Here is a 21,714-nt window from a genome sequence, read left to right on the forward strand (position 1 = left end):
ACATAGTTGAGAGTGCGGACCTAAAATTTTAATTTGCCCCGCACTAAAGTACGGACGGACGGAATGGGCCTGCAAACATTGCACATTTTAAACTTAAAAATGCATAAAATTATATTAATGTCTGCGTCTGCAAAAAAAAAAACGGGACGGAAGAGACACATTAGAGGGTGATAGCCTAAACCCTTGACTCACTCTCCAGTAAAGTGCGAATAAAACGGGCTCTGCTCAACGGGTCAGGTCCGTCTTGCCATCCCCTAAGTGTAACTCCTCAAACAAGTTCGTTTAATAGAAAGATTCAAGGCCGCTTTTTCCTTGCCGTAAATTAATCTGCTACCAACTTTGGACCTATTATTACTATTTATGTTGAAATTGCCCCTTGAACCTTCGTCAATGCCTTGTCGATGTCCTCCCGATAACCTCGCTTTCCCTCTTCTTGATCTCATTGTGGCCCAAGTATCATCCATCTCTCATCCTTCACCAATGTTTTGCACACCATAATTGTCTTGTGTCCCAGTAGTGTTTGCCTCACCATGGCAATAAGCTTTCCGAAAGAATGGTGTTTTCTGGTAAGGAAAACGGAGCTCATTCTTAAAAACCGGAAACCTCGGCAGAGCCTCTCCTCTCTCATAACAGTCAATTTTAATAATATCATACAGTAATTCCTGGAATCAATGCATAAAACAATTTTCAGTTTGCTTAAAATATTACAGGTTCAAGTTTTTTTTAAAACAATGTTGCAAGATCTGCAAACGTGTGCAATTGTTAAAAGAGTTTGGTATATCGATTTCATGATCCTTCTATCCAATTCATTGCAAAAAGATCTAGTGAGATAGCTCTTGCGTATAAATATAAATTCCACTGAAAAACATCTTTCCATGCCATTTGTATACATCAACAACTTGGGCTAAGAGCTAAAATTACCAATCATATTTTTCTGACATCCTGAAGAACTAAATGGGCAGCATTGCGTCCAGGTGCTCCCATAACTCCACCGCCGGGGTGTGCGCCACTTCCACATAAGTATAAACCTTTAAGTGGTGTTTTATAGTTTGACCTAAAGTTCCAAATCAATAAACAACACAAAACAAATTATCAGCCATATCATATATGCCAAAAATAGAAACAGATTCCAACACAAATCACTTTGATTTATTTTACCATCCTTTTACAGGACGCATGAGAAAAAGAGAATCCAAACCCATAGCACCATGATATATATTTCCTCCTGTCAAAGAAACCGATCAATTGTTACTAGTGACGAACTGACAATGCACCCGTGCTTTCTAATAGAACATCAACTCATACTGAGGGAATGGCTTTGTTACCTGTCAAACCGAATTCTCTTTCAAGATCTGGAGGAGTCAGCATGTCATAACCAATGACTGATGTGCTGAAACCAGGTGCATATTCATCAATCAATGTGAAGCATTTTTGTGCAAATGATTCCTGAGCATGAGGGTAGATGAGATAAAATGGAGCACGTTTAATATAAAACATTCAACAAGTAGTTATAGCATCAAGCATACGTGTGCAAACAGAATGCATGATCAAGGAAGAACAAATCAAATTTGGACACTGAAATATGCATAACAGAAGAAAAAGTGATGCGACTAGTACACCCAAAACAAACTCACTCTGTAGTCATGATCTTGCCAGTCCCCGTCCAATGGTTTGTAGGGTGTATACTGCACAAACAGATTTATCACATGCATACCTGTGAAGAAAATAGATTTCATCAACTAGATGCTATAAACATATGTCAAAGACCGTGAAGGGCCATTGACAAATAGATTAACGAGATGAGTGATGAAAATGAAGCCATGTTGTTAGTTGATGAAATGGGTCTCGCTAACGAGTGCTTTAAGGGCATTGGTTAAAAATTTCATATAAGAAAAAACCGTCATGAGTATACAAGTCAAACACTTGCCAATATAATAAATACAACAATTTCGCACACAAACTTACCCCTTTTGATGGCATAATCAAATGCCCCAAAGGCATTCGTAACCATTCTCCTAATGAAACTTAATGGAACTTGGAAGATAAAACAAAGCCGTTTCAACAATGTAAAAGATAAATCAGAGGAAATGGTTTCAACAATGTCAAATGATAAATAAGAGGAAATGTTGCAAATGCATTGAAAGCAAAGTAACTAAATTCCCTTTCATAAACAGAACATATCAGAACATTCTTATATGTGAAGTTTCAAGTACCTGGTGGAGATATAGTTTTGTCCAATACGGAAGGAATTGTCATCTCAATGACCGGTCTTCTTGATGGTATTCCATTCGCCGCGTCATGAGATGCAGAATGAATATCCTCCATGCTAAATATAAATAAATAGTCAAGGGCAAAGAAAAACTGACATGTTCGGAAGATAAACAAGCTGCAACTGCCCGTATAGAACAATACTATAAAAAACGTTCTGACAATTAGATAGCATGAATCCAGTGAGCATACCTCTCTGAACCTATATGAATAGTGCCAACATGCTCGGGGCCAGAATGAAAATGATTTGATTTGCAACATTGAAATTGAGGCAATTTATCAACTGCTACATTTATTTTTGTGGTGGCCTGTTTCATAAGATATTAACCAATTAATGGAAAAAAATATTATGAGAAGATGTTCTCAAATTGTTTCCCCATTTCATAAAAATAAGTGCAACTGCGAATGGGAAAACAGAACACCAATGTCAATGACAAGCATCAAACTTAATCAGATTTCATGAATAAGTAATCGGCCAAAAGATAAAAATATTCAAAGGTCCGTGTTGTTTGCAAGTGTAACAGTACACAGAAGCAATTGAAATCTATATTGAAGTTTATGGTGGAGATGTTATTTTCCCATGGATGATTTCCAGACATTTTTCCACATTAGCAGACAATGAAATGTAAGCACTGTCTATATATTATAATCTTACCTATTGTGTTTAAATAAGTGACACGACGTAGAGATTGAGGGTATTAAAAAAGGAACAAACTGAGGGAAAAAATAGAAAATTAACTTACAGAGCTGTAGTCGGAGTGCTTAATTGCCCGAAAATAATCATCTGGGAGGACATTGTTGGGCACTAATTCCTGGTTCGTAATAACATACTATAAATTAGAACAAAATACAGGTGCCAGGGAAATTTCTATTTGCAGCTAGTTTGAGAATTTTACCATGAAAGTTTTATAAGGTGTTGCATTAGACAGAACAACTGAAGCATGCACTTCGGTACCATCAGCCAGAATCACCTATATGTAAGCCATCTCTCCAAATTTTAATTGTAATGATTCACTTTTAAAATCCCAATTGATTGAGTAAAATCAAACAACACTAACCCCATCGACAGTGCTAGAGTTTTTAATCAACAACTGAGACACCTATAAGAATACAAAGTTATCACAGGTGGTTAGAGACTCAGCAGAAAATATAACAAAAAAGGGTGGGGAGGGGGAAGTCATAGAAGAGAAGAAACATTTATTGTCTTATCCCTCTTTTGTTTTTTATGAACCGAAATTATTACTATTTAAAAGATATTGCAAGTCTTTTTCATTATTTGGTTAGGAAGAAATTTAATTAGGAAAACACTAGTTTATTTGTAAGGAAAACACTAGTTTATTTGTAAATTAGGGAGTTATGTTAGTTCTCAGAGTTTGAACTCTAAACTTTTTGGTAAGTTCTCCTTGGGTGTCCCTCAGCTCACCAACTGAGCTGCCTTCTTTGAAGTAGGGAGTAAATTTGAAAACTAATAGAGATTCTTGATGACATACCTCAACATTCGTCACAACATGTGCTCCAGCTGTGACAGCAGCACTAGCAATGGCATTGGATATTGAACCCATTCCACCTTCAACATATCTACATGGAATAATGGCATGCCGTGAATCAAGTTGATTCACTTGAATGAATAGTATAATATAAAGTTAGTCAAAGGATAGCTAGTTACTAATTGTAAAATGCCTAAACTATAAATTAAGAAATCATCGGTCAGAAGTTATTTGAGAATATTCTCTTTACATAGAAATGTCAGTAACATTATTTTTCAAAAAAATGAATGGATTTGTCCTCTCGTGTTTATATGCATGCAATGTTTACAGGTAATTTAGTGCATGCTTTTCTTTGTATAATACATGTACAAAAGTAACGGACACAAGTAGGGTAGGTTTAGGAAAATTCCATTCAACAATGAAGAAGTAAAAGAAAAGCAAAAACTCCATATTTTGGTAAATAGGCAGTGTAGAGGTTTTAGCAGACCACCAAGTAATATGCAATGCCAAAGATGTTGCAATACTTAATCAAGCTACTATGTTTATTGTTCATAAGAAAATTCAAGCATGAAATGTAACTTCTTGTTTAACAAATGCCAGGAGAAATGATATTGGTGCCTTCATACCTTCTAAAAAACCAAATGAGTCCATTTGCCATTAATGTGTTACCTTGTCTTTTGTGAAGTTGCCATACACCAGTGTCGGTGCTTCAATTTCCAGAATCAATATTGATGTAACATGCACTAAAAAGTACTTTAAAATTTTATTTCAAATTACAGTAGCATAGGAAAAATATATTTGGCAAATAACATTACTCCATTCTCATTATACACATTATATATATCAACCTAGCAGCAGAGATACCTACGACCAAACTCCACGCTCTCCATCAGTTTCTCCCATTACAAGATGTAGCAGAACATAACCACTTCCCGGGGTGTGGATACTGGCCTGCGTTGTATATTTAAAAATACTGCATATATGTGCTATGAAAGATGAAACATTGTTGATTCAATTTTAATAGTACTATACTATCATCCTACTCAACAACAACAATCAAGCTGTATCCCACTAAGTGGGGTCGGCTCCGTGAATCAAATTACACCCTTTGATAGAACATTATGGCGTAACTTGATCCATGATGCCAATCCCACTTAGTAGATAATGTTTGGTTGTTGTCGTTGTTGTTGAGTAGGATGAAGAAATTCATGCATGTTGTATTCTGAAGGGAAAAAAATTATGACGCATTTGTACACTAGAGAAAGCTGCTCTTACAGTTGATCCGATCACAGCATCTGTTCCAAGTGTTGCCTTCAGAACATCTGTCTACAAAAAAAATAATGTCAAACAAAACTAAACAATGCACCACTAAGCAAATGTAGTAGGAGTAGTAGTAGAAAGTTATAGAATGATCAACAATGTATTAGAGTCTTGAACGAAATGGTCATACTCAATTTCAAAATGCTACTTCAAATCATTATACGGGGTGCTTTTGCCCATAAACCTAGTCAATATGGGCTCTCAACTAGAGGTGTTCGTGCTTTTGCCACAGTTCATTTTATAATAACTATTTTTTAAAAAATAAAATTAATTGATAAAATGGTTTCAATTCAGTTTAAAACTAGTTTATAACCAATTTGTATTATAAACTAGTTTATAATTAGTTTGCCATTATAAACCAATTTTATAATTTGAACTCTTTTAAAATTAATTTTTTGAATTTCATAAAAAATAATAGTATTTGAAAATACTTATTTTCTTTAAAAAAAACTTTTATTTATAAAAATTAATTAAATTTTTTATTTTTCTGAAAAAAAATCGGAATAAATATTTTTAAAACTTCATGCAAAAAAAAATATTTTGATTTTAATTTTTCGGGGGAAAAAATCCAGAATAAATTTTTTTCGAATTTTATTTTCGGAAAAATAAAAAAAAAATATTTTATTTTATATTTCAAAAGTTTTGGGGAAAAATTTCACTATAAAAATTATTTTATTCTGAAATTTTTATTTTAAAAAAAATTATTTTTTTAGAAAAAAATTATTTTTTATTTTATGAAATAAAAAATATTTTATTTTCAGATTTTTTTCTAAAAAAATTATATATTTTTTTTATAATTTTATTTTTAATTTTCAATAAAATATTTTTTACTTTTCATAATTATAAATATTTTTAATTTATATTTTTTTCACTCTCATTAATTCTTCTTTTTTTATTAAAAAAAATTATAATTAAAACAATTAAATCAATTTATAAAATAAAATCGGTTATGAATCAGTTTTTAACTAAATTATAATTGATTAATTTAAATGGTTCAGTTCATTAACTATTCAACTGGTTTAGTTATTTTATAGTGCAATATAATTTAGTTTATTCATATAATTTGGTTAACCATATTTTTACACACTCCTACCCTCAAAAGAATCTAGTAAACCCTAAACCGTAAAACCTAGCTATAGGACTATCTATCTATGGGTAGCGCAATATTAGGACTCAGATAGGCTTTAACCACAACAAATTTAAGAAGATATACATTCTATTTTAAAAGGCATAGTCAGATTTTTTAAATGAAATGAAAAATGAAAAGGAGAAATAGTTAGATTTAACTGTTTAAGAGACCATAATAAGATTACCTCAAACCAGTTATTCAAAACTTTAGAAGCTGGGGACAACAAAAGGTCCATGAATTCCCTGCCAAATAAGATATAATGTAAACTGTTTGCTGCTGAAATTCATAATTTTAAGTTAAAAGTAACTGTTTCAGTATAAGTATTAACAGCAATACCAATTAACAGAGAACAAACACTTACACCATATCTTTTTGCCCCATGGAGGCTGCATGCCGCAAACAACTAGCCCAAAATACTGAATTCTGTAATTTATTCTTCAGTTGCTCATTAAGAGATGATTTATGCGGTAAAGACTCAGGTGGAGACGAATCCAGAACTAGATCCATGAATTTACAGAACTTCTCAAGCTGACTCTCATATCTGAACAATGAAATCAAAGAATTAAGAGCAATGAAAATACATAGGAATTAAAATTCACAAAAATAGCTCAAAATAGAGACTTTGGATATGCTTCTGCATCAGCTTGTGAGAATTTGGAAATCTGAGAGTGATTGAGATCCTTATCAGCTCCTAAGAGAAGGTAGCGTCCATCCAGACAAGGCGTAAACGACGACGGATTTCTCTTCAGAAGCTTCAATCCGTGCTTTGCCAATTCGAGTTCATTGATAACTGCCGGCCGGAGAAGGCCTTGGAGGTAACTGCAACGGGAAAACTTGAAACCTGGAATTAGCTCCTCGGTTACGGCGGCGCCTCCTATTGTGTGGCGGCGTTCGAGGACGGCAACTGAGAGACCTCCACGTGCGAGGTAAGCTGCTGCTGTGAGGCCGTTATGGCCGCCGCCGATGATCAGTGCGTCCCACTTTTTGTCCTTTAATGCGGTGGCGCTGGTAGTGGTAAAGCTCCGTCGCCACATTTGTTGTTTCCGATGGAATGGGAGATGGTTTTGGTTTGACTCTGACAAGTGACAAGTGTTTTATGTTTCTGTTTTTTCCCCCTGAAAATGGAGTTTATATTACGTAAATAACAAAGTAGATTGGTTGGAATGATCGAAGGTGTTGGCTACGGTAAGATGGAGTTTATCTTGGTATTATCAAAAGTGTTGACAAATACGTCTTAAAAAAAGTGATGGGTTTGGTTATATCTAGAATACAATCGGCATTTATATTCAAAAGGTAGAGAAATTTTTACACAAATAATTAATTTTTTAAAATAAATATTTAAATTAAGTCACATTCCAGCGTATTTTTTAAATTAACTCACTTTTAAATAAAAAAATTCAATATAAAGATGACGTCAATTCAATTGAGGTCAGTATACAAAAATTAAGAGGAGTCGTCAATCCAATTGGCGACATTGTGCAAATACAGAGGAGATAGTGTATTCTCTCTCCTCTATGTTTGTACACTGTCGTCGCCAATTGAATTGACGATTCCTCTTAATTTTTGTACACTGTTGTCAGTTGAATTGACGTCACCTTTGTGTTGATTTTTTTTTTTGTTTGAAAGTGGGTTAATTTGGAAAATACGTGAGAATGTGGGTTAGTTTGGGTGTTTATTTGAAAAACTTGGTTATTTGAGTTATTTTATCGAAGATAGATAGATAATAGTGTTTTTATTGCAAATGAGATAATAGATGAGACGAGAAAAAGGAAATTGTAATGTTTAAAGTAGATTTTGAAAAGATTTACGTTTCGGTCGATTTTAGTTTTTTAATTTCGTAATGGAAAAAATGGGATTCCATACTGATGAATGAAAATAGACTCATTAGACTGGTATAGATTGAATGCATAAGCAAAATGTAAAGTTTATGTTTACAAGAGGTGAGTATATTATCCATTTATATGAGATTGGGGTTAAATTAACAAGAAGCCTAACGCCCAATAAGAAGCTAGATGACCCAAAGAGAAAGGGAGAAAATAACAAACTACAATCTTGTAATACACCCCCCTAAACTTGAGGGTAGATTGTATATACTCCAAGCTTAGAGAGGTTTGAAGTGAAAGGTTTGAGATCCAACGCTTTCGTGAACAAATTTGTAAGCTGTAGAGATGACAAGACTGGAAGCAGACGAAAAAGGCGGGTTTATAACTTTTCTCGAACAAGATGACAGTCAAAGTCGGTATGCTTGGTACTTCATGAAAAGAAGAGTTGTTGGCAATATGTCTTGCAGAGGCGTTATCGTAGTATAAAAGAGTGAGTTGAATAAGAGTAGTCGACAATTCAATGAGAAGATTGGTGAGCCACTGAATTTCACATACGGTAGATACCATGGCACGGTATTCCGCCTCAGTTGAGCTGCGAGAAAGTCTGGTTGCTTATTTGACTTCCATGAAATCAAGGAATCTCATAAGTAAATGCAGTAGCCACTATAGATCTTCGTGTGTCACGACAAGTTGCCCAGTCGGAATCATAAAAGGTTTTTAACTGTAATGTAGAGGATAAAGGGAAGAAGAGGCCTTAGGCGGTAGAAGTCTTGAGGTACTACAAAACTCTAATTGCAATTGTGTAATGTGCATTGTTGGGTTTGCTCATATATTTACTAAGTTGTTGAACGGGAAATATGATGTCAGGGCGCGTATTAAGAAGGTAAACCAGTTGACCAACAAGTCGTCGATATGGAGTGGGATCAGATAAAATAGTGCCTTCATCAGATGTCATACGTGTGTCTCTTGACATAGGTGTAGTGACAGGTTTGCAACCTAATGATCCAGAGTTGGAGAGGATGTCAAGTGTGTATTTCCTCTGACAAATGTTGTTTCCAGAGTTGTTTCGATCGAATTCGTCGTCGAAAGACATGATGACGGCGAGTGGCAGAGAATTGGCGAAAAAGGCGAAGAAGATGATATGAGGTGAGGGTGATGAGCGATTTACGGTTTAGTCTCCTGATACCATATTACATGAATGATGAATAAAAACAAACACATTGGGCCGGTATAGATTGAATGCATAAGCAAAATGTTAAGTGTATGTTTACAAGAGGTCAACATAGTATGTATTTATGTGAGATTGGGCTTAAACTAACAAAATCCCTAAGGCCTAATAAGAAGCTAGTTGACCCAAAGAGAAAAGGAGAAAATAATAAACAAGAATTAATCTTGTAATAGAAGTCCTACTAAGGAATTTAAAATGGGTAGAGGCTTAAGACTAGGCGATCCATTATCGCGTTTTCTTTTCCTCTTGGTAGCTGGAGGTTTTAACGTGTTGATGGAAAAGGCCATTGTCATGGGAAGATTCTTTGGATTCATATTTGATAGGGGGTCGGAACAATTTTCTCATCTACAATATGCTAACGACACCTTAATCATAGGCAGAAAATGACGGGTGAATATTTGTACTATCAAGACCAATCTTATGTTGTTTGAAATCATGATGGGTCTCAAGGTTAATTTCTACAAGAGTTTACTGGTTGGGATAAATATCGTCCACCAATGGCTAGAAGAAGCAGAAAATATGTTAAACAGAAAATTAGACTACCTTCATGTACCTTGGTATGCCGATAAGTGCTAAGTCAGAAATAAAGGCTATGTGGCAACCAATTATAGATACAGTGAGATCTAGATTGTCGAGGTGAAAGAACAAACAACTATCGATAAGTGGTCGTGTTGTCGTGATAAAGTCGGTCTTCTCAGCTCTTTTAGTGTATTTCTTTTCCTTCTTCTAGGCGTCGTCAAGTATCATTTCTAAACTCGAATTTCTCTTTAAACAGTTCTTATAGGGTGGGAGTGAGGAAGAAAGGAAAATAGGTTAAATGGGATAAGGTGTGCATGTCTTTAGAATAAATAGGTTTTGGTATTAAGAACTCGAGGGCTTTCAACATAACATTGTTAGGCAAATGGAAGTGGAAATTAAAAAAAAAATGAAAGAAGCGGGTTGTGGTATAAAGCTTTCGTAAGTAGATACAGTGAGAGAGATGGTTATCTAATAGAGAGAGAGAGTGAAGCATTTGTTTGGTGGCCTGACATATGCCAACTAGTTAATTGAGTCGGTTGACGAGCTTCATAGAGATTGTTAGCGTCTAGATTAAAAAAAGAAATTGGTGATGGGAATGATACAAGTTTTTGGTGCGATTGGTGGATTGGTAACCTAAAAAGTACTTATGGGAAACTACTCACTTTGTACTTAATAAACCAAAGAAGATTGGTGAGATAAGGAGAAGAAAAAATAGAGTGATTAAGTGGAATTTGCAATGGAGTAGAGACTTGAGTGAGGAAGAAAGAGATTCCATAAATGAGATTGTAAGCCTATTAGAAAGTGTATAGTTGAAAGAAGAGTGGAGGGTAAATGGGTGTGGCTAGAAGGGAAGCCAAATATTTATACTGTTAAAAAATCATACAAAGTGCTAATATCCAAGGTTCCTGATGTGTCTAATCGGAAATGTGCGAGAACTTGGCATAAATTAATTCAGTCAAAAGTTTCATTATTGGCATGGATAATTTTTCAATATAGAATTACAACTAAAGTTAACTTAGCTAGGAAAAAGTGATTAGCCAAGAGAACACTTGTTGCGTTCGTTGATGTGGAGAAGAAGAATCAACGTCGCATCTTTTTTTTTAATGCCAATATTTTCTGGTATTTGGAGGAAAGTTTGCAGTTGGTTCAGAGTGACAACAATACTCCATAAAGATAGTTTAATTCATTTTGATCAGTTCACAGGACTGATAAGGAGCGACATAATATATTCTCAACGAGTATTTGTGGTCTGGTTTGCCTGCATCTCGGTCATTTGGAAGGAAATAAATGGAAAGTTATTTCATAATATTGTATTGTGCTTGGATAATATGCTTGAAGAAGTGAAGCTCTCGTTTTGGAAGTGGCTCAACATCAAAAGCAACAACCTTTGCTATATTTTAGGGGCATGCCTTGGTATACACGGTGGCTAATGCGAGAATGTAAAAAGGGTGTCACATCTCTCTGACATTTGTAAAATCATATCATAAGCGAAAAACAAACTTCATTCATGATATAAAGTATTGAATGAAACAACTCAAAATAACAAAATAAGGTGTTCTCAACCGATTGTTACACTATCAGAGCGACACAATATAAAACTAAAAAGCTGATAAGGCACGACAAACAAAACAGGAGTTAAAGCAGCAAGCAGGCAAATCATGCCATCCTCCAAAATAAGTAACGTCTAACGCTCTTCAGTCTCTACCTAAGTATATGCATGGTATACAGACGAAACAACATGGAAACAAAAAGGAGTGAGAATACATTTCATATATAAATAGTGCACAAAACAACAAAGATAGTATAATCATTGTAATTAATCAATCAGAATCACAAAATCGAATGACAATAAATAATCAATTAATAAATTCAATTAGTTGTGAAATGTACATCTCCTATACTCCCATGCATGTGGTACCAATCTCTCAGATATTCAAAGATATGTTTATGAGGTATCCAACTTGTCACTAGAATGAAGTCCTACTCATCACTAGACCAAAGTCCTACTTGTTATTGAACCAAATTCCTACCTAGCTCCAACATACATGATGCATAAATGCTACAAGAAATATGCAATTCTCATCCAGACCTCCAACTTCTATACTTGTCACTATTTCCTTTCGAACCTAAAATACACTGTAACACCTCAAAATTTGCCCTCCTCTCTTGGGACTAGCATTAACATATTTGCATTTCATTTTAGGACATTAGGCATTTCATATTGCATAACATGTGGTTACATAGTGCAAGCTATCTTCCCAAGTCTTGAATCAGAAGATGAGGAAGTCAGAAAATGCAAGCCTAGGGTTGTACTGATTGATCATGGGCCATCTGAGGATTGAGCTGTGAATTAGGGTTTTGTGACTCCCAAGGGTATTGGTCTTCATGTTGATGGAATCGATACATCATCATCACCATGGTTGGATGTCATCAGGAGATTGAAGAAGATTCCTTGAGATTAGGGTTTTGACCACTGGTCAACCCTAATCAGTTGCATTGGGCCAATCAGGGCATGATCAGGAGATGGGGTTTATGATGGTTATGGGGTTCATTGTATGATTATATTGTGCTTATTGAGGCTAGGGTGTCACCCTTGAGCCATTTCAGTTGGAGATTGGGGCTTAAATTGATCAATGCATTGCCAAATTCATCTATCAGATGAAAAGTCAACTGTGGTCAACTGTGCTTGATCTGATGGATGTGGAGGTGGAAATGAGTTGGATACACTTCATTCATGTTGGAACAAGTGATATTTGACATCTCAAAGCTTAAGAATGAAGAAAATCAAGTCAGGACAAAAACTGCCAAAAATAGCAACTGACTTGTAACTGAAGTTTCCAAAAGTGGAAAGTTTTTGATCTCAAAAACAGAAGTCCAAGGAAGCTTCAAATGAAAAATTGTTCAACATGACAGATGTAGATCTTGTTCTCACCTTTCCAAAAAGTCCAAGAACTTGAAAATCCAATGTACGGTTTGCAAGATATGGCTCAGTGAATTTCAGAAAAGACCCGTAATCAGGAGGCCATAACTACCACATACTTTGTCCAAATTGCAAGTTCTTTATATGCACAAACTCCATTTAATGTGTACTTCAAGGGTGCATAATTGGATTTTTTGGAAAAGGCTCCATGCAAAATGCCATTTTTGAAGTGAATCAATTTAAGGAGAGGGGCAAAATGGTCCACATTTGAAAATATTGGGAATTTGAAAACAAGGCCAATACCAACAGCTCCCAAATGATATTTTTGACTTGCTCAAAGTGTTAATTTTCTGCTGTCATGCTTCTAAAATCAAAAGAGTTAAAAATCCAAAAGTGCACATAAGCATATTGGTGATTAATCCATTTTGCTTAATGATAATTAAACTTGATTAAGTGCTCAATATATAAACTAACTCTAACAGAATTTGGAGAGAATAATCATTTTTTCTGTAATCACTCTCTCAAAAAAACAGACTTCATTGCATAACAGAAAAATCAAAAAAAAACTGAAATTCTCTCTTCTCTCTCAATTTTGCTCAAAAAACTTCAATAACATTTTGCATCAATTGACCAATTTGGATGGATCTTTGGGATAATTCTCTGCATATTCATCATTGTTAGCTATTGTGAAGTTTCTGTTTTGCAGGAAAATTCAAGAATCATTATTTGCATCGGTAGAATCAATCTGCAACTTCCATAACAGTCCAAGAATCGGTGCGAGTTGGAGATTTTCGAGCTGCAAGAGTATCATCATTCATCTCCTGAAGTCGTTTGCTGCACCTGTTTCGCATCCGCGAGCTCCGAAATCCGCCGAATCCATTGCCGTCATCAAGAAAAGGTTGGAAATCGAAATTCGCAGTAGCTTCAATTGAGTTATGGCTGTTGTAGATTATACTTCGTAGAGTGTATATCAATTGATAGAATCGAAAATTGTTGGAAACTGTATGAGCTATTGTGGATTTAGGTTTTGTAGCAATTTCCTTCTTCATTCGATTTGCGTTGTTTATGAATCCATTGATGAAATTGGTCGTATATTTGAGTTCCTGAGACGAAACCGGTTCGACCGGTATGCTACTCGTTGATTTTCGTCGCCATTGTGTGAGTTCTTGCGAATTTGAGTTTCGACGCCGTCAGTTTCTTTCCTTCGATTCGCATTAGGTGGTAATCTATTGTTGAAATCGAGTATGGATTCATGCTCCTGAGACGAAACCGCTCCGATCGGTGCGTCGTCCATGCATTTCCGCCGAGAATCGCTCGAAATCGTCCTTGCCGTTGAAGAACACACCGGCGGCGCATGCGAAGAAGATGAATCTGGAAATTGATCCGTGTTTTTTTCCCAGAACGAATCTCCACCGTCCATCCAACATGAGCGAAACACTGCGTTTTGGCTTGGCATTATGTAATAACGTTGCTGCTAATTGATCTACTGTACCACTAATTAATTAATCCACATACAAATTAAATAAATTAAATAAATCTATATTAATTCTAAATAAATATTAAATAAATATTCAGAAACTTAGAAAATTCATATAATATCCAAAAATGATCCAAAAAATACCATTCTTTTTTTGTTAATCATATTTTTTTCCTCTACTATTTTATAAAAATAAAAAATATATAGGTGCTTGGGGAATTTTTAGAATTGACATAGAGGTCCTTTTCATGTACATATTTTCATACACATTACCATTTTAATTGTATAGACCACATGCTATATCCAAACTAAGTGAAAATTGAGACACTTATTCTAGACATCCTCCTGGATTTTTTGACATAGGTTTGGTAATTTTTAGGCCTATGGTTTGTTATATGTGAATTATTGAATTTGGATGTGTAATAATGTGACATGGTTTGATAGGCTATTTTCCCCTAATTGTTTACCATGCTTCCCTCTGGCCAATGGCCTTGAATTTTTGCATGAAGCTTGTTTAACATGTTAGCTATCATTGATAATTTTTGTGGATTTTTACAATCCATTTTCGATTTGATTCATATTTTTTCTTACTGCCTAGCATGTTAGAGTTCCATTGGTGTAACCTTTAGCATTTATGTTGCCATATCCTCATAATTAATCCAATGGACATGAAAATTGATAGCGTAGTTCCTGACACATTAATGTAGCTTTTGGCTTTGGTCCCATGAATTTCCAATGAACCATTGCTGTTTACCATTAGATGGAAGTTGGTGTATAATTTTTGACTTCATTTGATGTAGTTTTTGCATGCTGTACCATGTTTAATTAATTCCTATTGATCTATTAGGCCAAATGACTTGAAATTTAATAGGTGACTTGTTGAATACCCTCTGAATAAGGTGTAATTTTTGTGGATTTTTTGGATCCTTTTTGACATGTGGTTGGATATGATCTTGCTGGTTGTTTGTATGAGACTCAACATTGCTTCTTTTGCCTTCCATGTTGCATAAATAGAAATAGGAGCATAGTTTGAATATGGGGCCAATTGGGATCCCTTTGTTATTGATATTACTTGGTTTTCATCATGAATTGGCTGCTGTTTTAGGATTTTTCCATCTTTTTGACCCTAGGCTAGTCCTAGTGGTCATGTTACTTACATTTGAAGTTGATTGTGCCTTTTCAGGTTAAGAAGTTAAGGATTAAGGCTTTTGTTTCACATTTGGGATTGTGTTGCTTGACCTATAAACTAATGTGTTTGTTTGGTAGGATGTTTGAGCCTTGAGCTTTGTGCTATGCACATCATTGATTGATTGTTAATTGATCATTATATTGTTGTCTGTTTGTGAAAGTAGATGCTGATTCTGTTTGACTTTTGTACAGGTACCTTTAGTTGCTCAGTTCCTTGCGAACTTTTGCTTTGCGTTGCTTAAGCAACTTGCATTGAGGTAGGTCTTCTTGACTTCATGTAGTCTGGAGACCCGGCTGTTACCGGGCCGGGCAATAAATGTCTGAAGTCCTCCTTAAGAGGCAATGATTGTGTATGTTTATTTTTCAAGCCCAAGCAGGAAAAGTCCTTCAAGTAAGGCAATTGGTGGAAGGTAGGGACAAGCAACCTGTCCCCCACTATTCAGTGAGTCTTCTCCTTGCTCCCATTACATGGTTGTAGCATTGAGATCAAAAGCCCAAGATCTTGTGCAGTGCACATTGAGTCAGAGTCATCGAGTATAGAAGGGTTCCCCTATTCTGGACCCATGCTCATTTGTCAGCTCTCCCTGGTTAGGGATAAGAGCTGTGAGGTCTCATCCTCACTTCATCCTTTCATCTGCTTCACCTTAGCCTCGTAATGGCAAGGTTAAGAGCAAACCCAGCCTGTACAGACGATTGCTTAGGCAGTCAAACCTGATTGATTGAGCCCCTTGTTTGGCTATAGTGCGTGCTATATGGATATCTGATTGACATGCTTGTTTGAGATGCCTGTTCTCATTTGATGTATGATATGATTGTATGCTTGTGTGCTTTCTTCTTTCCTGGTTAGGATTAGATCGCACTGATGCAAGGGGGTAGAAACCTGAACTTAGGGTGACTTTGCATGACAACATTAGGCTCGAGTCTCAGCTCCCTAGTGTCGTGTTTCCCCCTCGGTTTCTGGTTAGCAATTTAGTCCCTTTCAGGGGAACTACATCGCCCTGATCCTCGTGCCAGACGAGGTATGTAGGCAGGTGGTCGTGCGAGACCACTCCGGGCAACCTTTTTCTTTTTTGCGTGTGTTTACTTGTTATCTGATTATGTATGTTTGGGTTCGGATGCCGACGTAAGCCCAGTGATTGGCAGTCGGGCTCCACGTTTGCCCTTTTGAGTGTGTTTTGGTTCGGATGCCGACGTAATTCCATCCAGTGGTTGTCGGGCTCCATGTTTGCCACTCTTGCTTGTTTGTATGTTTTGTGTTGTTTGGCGTGCGTAAGCCGAACTACAGTGGCTCTGATTCTTGTTCCAGACAAGATATGTAGGCATAAGGTGCGATACCTTATCGAGCCCGTTCCTCTTAACCCCACCTGCGTTCCCCGTGTGTGTGTGTGATGTTTAGCAACCTTTTCTTTATTCTAGGACGTGGATCCCGTCGAGTACGACGGACGTGAGGGGTGCTAATACCTTCCCCTTGCGTAACCGACTCCCGAACCTTTTCTCTCTGGTCGCGAGACCATGTCTTTCCAGGTTTCTCTGAGCGTTTCCTTTCCCTATCTTGGGATAAATAACGTTTAGTGGCGGCTCTGTGTGTTTTCTTTTGAGGGTCGCCGGTTGATTTTTCGCAGGATGCGACAGCTGGCGACTCTGCTGGGGATTTGAGCATGTTGACCTATGCTGGTCCATGGTCCCTAAGCGAGTCTCTCCTAGCGCTTTAGTATAGGTTTGGTTGCTTGTATTGTTTATTTATTGCATTTATTATACTAACCATTGTTTATATACTTGCATTAAATGTTTGCATGCATCATACTATCATGTTGTTGCTGTCCTCTGCAGGTGGTTTTGTTGTGTGGGGTGGGTGTTCTGAGTGGGGCTAAAACCCAGGCCCGAGTGTACACCTAGGATTAGCGTGGTCTCATGTCGCTCATGTGTCGGTTGGGCATATTGTTGCGACGTGACATACCACAAGTCGGACGAGGTTCATCTGAGAAGTGCTCTTCCAGTGGGGTTCTCCACTTTGGTTGGGTTATCTCTTTTGGGCTGTTGACTCTGATGACCGATCATTTCCCGGATCTTTGGTTTAGACGATCTTAAGGGAGCTACAATGGCACACCCGCAAGGGCAAACCCATTGAGTATCTCCGCCCGATCGTTGAGACTATTATCCGCCTTAGGATGACCTGTTTAGAATTAACCTGTGAGGGGAGGTTGATTTGTTCAGATGCATAATCAGATGGTGACTTTTTGAGCTGTGATTCAGAGACATATTTATGAGTCGGATTTATGGTTATTTGTTGCCGTGACGCCGGAGTGCTGTCCGTGATTTATCAGTGGGGATCCGTTTATTTCGGATTCCCCGGGCCGAGATATTTATCAGTGGGGACCCGTTTATTTCGGATTCCCTGGGCCGATTCAGATGGTGATGGTGTGTCTGATCAGAGACCAGTGGTGATGATGATGTATCTGTCTTCCGTTTATTTCGGAACCCGTGGGTCAGAATTGTGATTGTGTATTCCTCAGATGGTTATGATCAGTTCAGAGCCCAGATTCAGTGCAGATGACCAGATGGCTTGGAGGATGGCAACGCATTGCATTCATTCATCAGCATCATTGCATCTTGCATTAATTACATCTAACACATGTTTACCCATATGCAGGGACCCTTTGGATCGAGATCTTGGCTGAGAGACTTTCTATTCAGAGATGAGAAGACCCGGCTTGAAGGATGATGTTGCTTACAGTTTCTTTGACCCGGATATCAGTGTGCTGAAGGATATGATAGCGTTGATCACTCCTGACCATGTGGGGTTGTTTCGTGCGGTGTATGGGGGTATTCTGAAGATGGTTTTCAGGCTCATGGACAGAGACAGGAGCGCCATCCATACTCTACTTCAGTTTTACGATCCCGAGCTGAGATGTTTCGTCTTCCCAGATTACGTGCTAGGGCCGATGTTGGAAGATTATGCTGATATTTTGAATATCCAGATCAGGGATCAAGTTCCTTTCCGTGTTACTAAGGAAGAACCTGATATTGGTGGGATTTCCCGTGCTTTCTATCTGAGTCCAGAGGAAGTGAAGAGTAATCTGAAGGAGAAGGGTAAGTTGCCTGGTTTTCATCTGAGTTTCCTAGAGGCTAAGGCTAAAGAGCAGTCAGAATTGGGGAATTGGGAAGCTGTCTGTGCTCTGGTTGCGGCGAGCATTTATGGGATCATTTTGTTTCCCAACCAGAAGAACTTTGTGGATATCAATGCCATCCGCCTGTTTATTCGAAGGAATCCTATCCCTACATTGATTGGAGATGTCTATTATTCGGTTCATAACCGGAATGAGAAGAGGCGTGGGGGTTTGATTCGATGCTGCGCGCAGTTATTGGTCAAGTGGTTTATGGGTTACTTACCATCCAAGGGTGCTTTTGTTCTTCTGGGCCAGAATGTTACTTGGGCGACCAAACTGATGGGCTTGAGGGCTAAGGACATAGATTGGACTCACAGTAGTGGAGTTGGACAGGACTTTATCTGCAGTTGCAGGGGTTTTCCTAATGTGCCGCTTATAGGGGTTCAGGGTTGCATCAATTACAACCCGACACTTCTTAAGAGGCAAATGGGATTCGCTATGGAGCTTCCACCGTACAAGAGTGAGATTCAGGAATCTGTGTACTTCCCGGTTGAGGGTAACCAGGATAGGGTAAAGCAGGTATCCGATGCATGGCGCAGCATTCAGAGGAAGGGCAAGGCTTCCTGGGGTAGAGCTAACAACAGATCTTTTCCTCCGTTCGATGATTGGCTCAGAAAGAGAGTGGAGCTTACTTGTCTACCATTTCCTATGGTCGATCCGTGGTATCCGTTGGTTGAGGAGACTCCTTCTACTGTTAGTATGGATGAGTTCTTAGAGATGAAGCGGGAACGAGATCAGCTACTTGCAGAGAAGACGGAATTGGAGATGAGTGTTGCTCGGGTTCAGAGAGCTAATCAGGAGCTCAAAGCGAAGATGGAAGATCAGGATAAGCGGCATGCTTTGGAGACCAAGCGATTTGAGATGGATACAGCCTATTATGGGAAGATCAGCCAAGCTTTAGCATCGTCCAACCGGGAGCATGACATCACAAAGGAGAAGCTGTTCAGAGCATCAAAGGTGATTGAAGATGAGAAGAGGAGGCAAATCCTAGTCAGGGATCAGAGAGATGAGAGAGCCAGAGTCCTCGCTGCAGAGTGGGAAGCGGAAAAGGCAAAGATCAGGGCCGAGAGAGATCATTACATGGCAGAGAGAGACCACTACTTCAGGCAGATGAAGATTCATCAGAAGGAAGTTGGAAGACTACAGCAGGAGAACATAGAGCTCAGGTTCGCCGCAGAGTTCGCAAGGATGGAAGGCGAGATAAGGCCATCTGCGGGACCCTCATCCAGTTAGATCTTTCTTTTGTTGTGAATTACCGTCAGGCTTGTTGACGGAATTCACTTGTCTGTATTTCTTTCCTATTCTGGAGGATTGTATCTGACCTTATCGGGTTGATGTATGACTATTGCACTGATTGTGCACTCTTTTGGTTATGTGATGGCGATTTTCATTCAGTGACTGGTCTTCAAGTTTTATTTGCTTTACCGTATGCACTTACACAAGCACACACATGGTTGGGGGTATCATGCTAAATCACATATCTCCGATCTGCACGACAAAATCAAACACTGCTAATCAGAATATTGATGCCAGATTATTATTTGTCTCGATGATGCCAGGGTCGAGAGACAGAGTGTCCTTCATATGGATAGGCACTGCATACATGCATAATCATGATAACTTGTGTTTTATTTTGCAGGTGACTATTACTAACGTGTTTGTTTGTAACCAGGAATCATTGCTCGCGCTCGAAGAGTAGTACCCCTGCACTCAACTCGCCCTCACAGATATTACACAAGAAGAAACACTCCCAGACTCATGGAGCTTCCCAGTGCTGATATGCTGGAATTGAAGGAGAAAATGACCGAACTGATCAATATAATGCAAGGTTTTGCCATTGGTCAGAAGGCTCTCGCAGATAAAGTTGAGAAACTCGAGCGGGTTTCTGCTCAGAACAGTGGGGTCAACCTGGATGGAGTCTCCAACCAGGGGCAGGGATCTCGTGATGGTGGAAAGAGGACAACAGTTGGTCTGGTGAATAATGCTGGTGCTGCTGGTCAACCTGGGCCTAGTCAGAATATGAAAGACAACTTTGTGCCTCCGTTTTATGGGTTTGACGAAGATCAGGAGGAAGATAGAGAGGCTGACCAGTTCTCTATGCGAAATGAGCCTTTTGTGCCTTACGACATTCCTCCTCAGAATAAGGAAATCCAGCTGCTGGCTGAGAAAATCAAAGTGCTGGAGAGCTATGCCACGCCTGGGGTGGTAAATATGTCCAACATGGGGCTGGTGGAGGGGATTGTCATTCCTCAGAAGTTCAAGGCGCCTGCGTTCGACAAATACAATGGCAGTTCTTGCCCGGAAACTCATCTCCAGGCATTTGTCCGCAAAATCTCGGCATACACCGCGGATCAAAAACTGTGGATGTACTTTTTCCAGGATAGCCTGTCTGGAGGCTCCTTGGAATGGTACACCAAGTTGAGATCGTCCGATATCAAAAGCTGGCAAGATTTGGGAGATGCTTTCTTTAAGCAATACCAATTTAATGCTGATATGGCTCCGAGTCGTACCCAGCTGCAGGGTATGTCTCAAAAGCATAACGAAGGATTCAAGGAGTATGCGCAGAGGTGGAGAGAACTGGCTGCAAGGGTGCAACCTCCTCTGGTGGACAGAGAGATGTCCGATTTGTTCATGGGGACCCTGCAGGGGCCGTTTGCAGAAAGAATGGTGGGTTGCCCTGTCACCAATTTCTCTGACATTGTGGTGGCAGGAGAAAGAATCGAAAGTTGGTTGAAGCTGGGTAAAATCCAGGGTGGTGCATCTGCGTCTTCTTCAGGAACGAAGAAACCGTTCGGTAATAACGGTCAGAGAAAGAAGGAAGGAGACACCAGTGCAGTTTATACACAGCGCGGACCCAGTAGGGACCGTTACTTCCAGCACAATGCTGCAGTAACAATTCCTGCTGAGTCTCAGTCAGCACAACCGCAACAACAACAGCAGCAACAAAGACAACCGTTCCAACAGAGGCCCCAGAGGGCTGGATACCAGGTCAGGGGCAGAGCAAATGATAGACAATTCGACAGGCCTCCGGTGACTTATTCGTTTCTGTTGAAGAAGCTTCTGGATCTCGGGCTGGTGCAACTGAGGACGCTGGCGCCTTTGAGACCTGATCAGAGGCCGCCCAGTTACAATGAAAATGCTAAGTGCGAATTCCACTCGGGTGCGCCCGGGCATAATGTTGAGGACTG

General features: G+C 38.5%; 2 protein-coding genes across 3 annotated transcripts; one reads left to right on the forward strand and one right to left on the reverse strand.

The window, feature by feature from the left end:
* Positions 1-93: 93 nt before the first annotated feature.
* Positions 94-7,442, reverse strand: LOC127074571 (uncharacterized). 2 transcript variants are annotated; one of them, XM_051015896.1, is made up of 16 exons: positions 6,826-7,442; positions 6,566-6,745; positions 6,389-6,446; positions 5,031-5,081; positions 4,624-4,706; positions 3,759-3,846; positions 3,327-3,368; positions 3,165-3,239; positions 3,012-3,080; positions 2,461-2,576; positions 2,214-2,326; positions 1,635-1,714; positions 1,326-1,446; positions 1,159-1,225; positions 922-1,054; positions 94-662 (listed from the first exon to the last, which is right to left on the reverse strand). In XM_051015896.1, the coding sequence occupies exons 1-15, from the start codon at positions 7,236-7,238 to the stop codon at positions 925-927; spliced, it is 1,686 nt and encodes a 561-aa protein (XP_050871853.1). In that variant the 5' UTR covers positions 7,239-7,442; the 3' UTR covers positions 94-662; positions 922-924. The 2 variants fall into 2 exon arrangements, with proteins under 2 accessions (XP_050871853.1, XP_050871852.1); XM_051015895.1 differs by lacking the exon at positions 94-662 and having other exon boundaries at positions 664-1,054.
* An 8,041-nt stretch (positions 7,443-15,483) lies between these two features.
* Positions 15,484-19,920, forward strand: LOC127074572 (uncharacterized). Its single transcript, XM_051015897.1, has 2 exons — positions 15,484-15,616; positions 18,010-19,920. Exon 2 carries the CDS (start codon positions 18,056-18,058, stop codon positions 19,757-19,759), a length of 1,704 nt encoding a protein of 567 aa, XP_050871854.1. The 5' UTR covers positions 15,484-15,616; positions 18,010-18,055; the 3' UTR covers positions 19,760-19,920.
* The last annotated feature ends 1,794 nt before the right edge of the window (positions 19,921-21,714 follow it).

Source organism: Lathyrus oleraceus, chromosome 4, assembly GCF_024323335.1.
Source record: "Lathyrus oleraceus cultivar Zhongwan6 chromosome 4, CAAS_Psat_ZW6_1.0, whole genome shotgun sequence".
In the NCBI taxonomy this organism is placed as follows: Eukaryota; Viridiplantae; Streptophyta; class Magnoliopsida; order Fabales; family Fabaceae; genus Lathyrus; species Lathyrus oleraceus.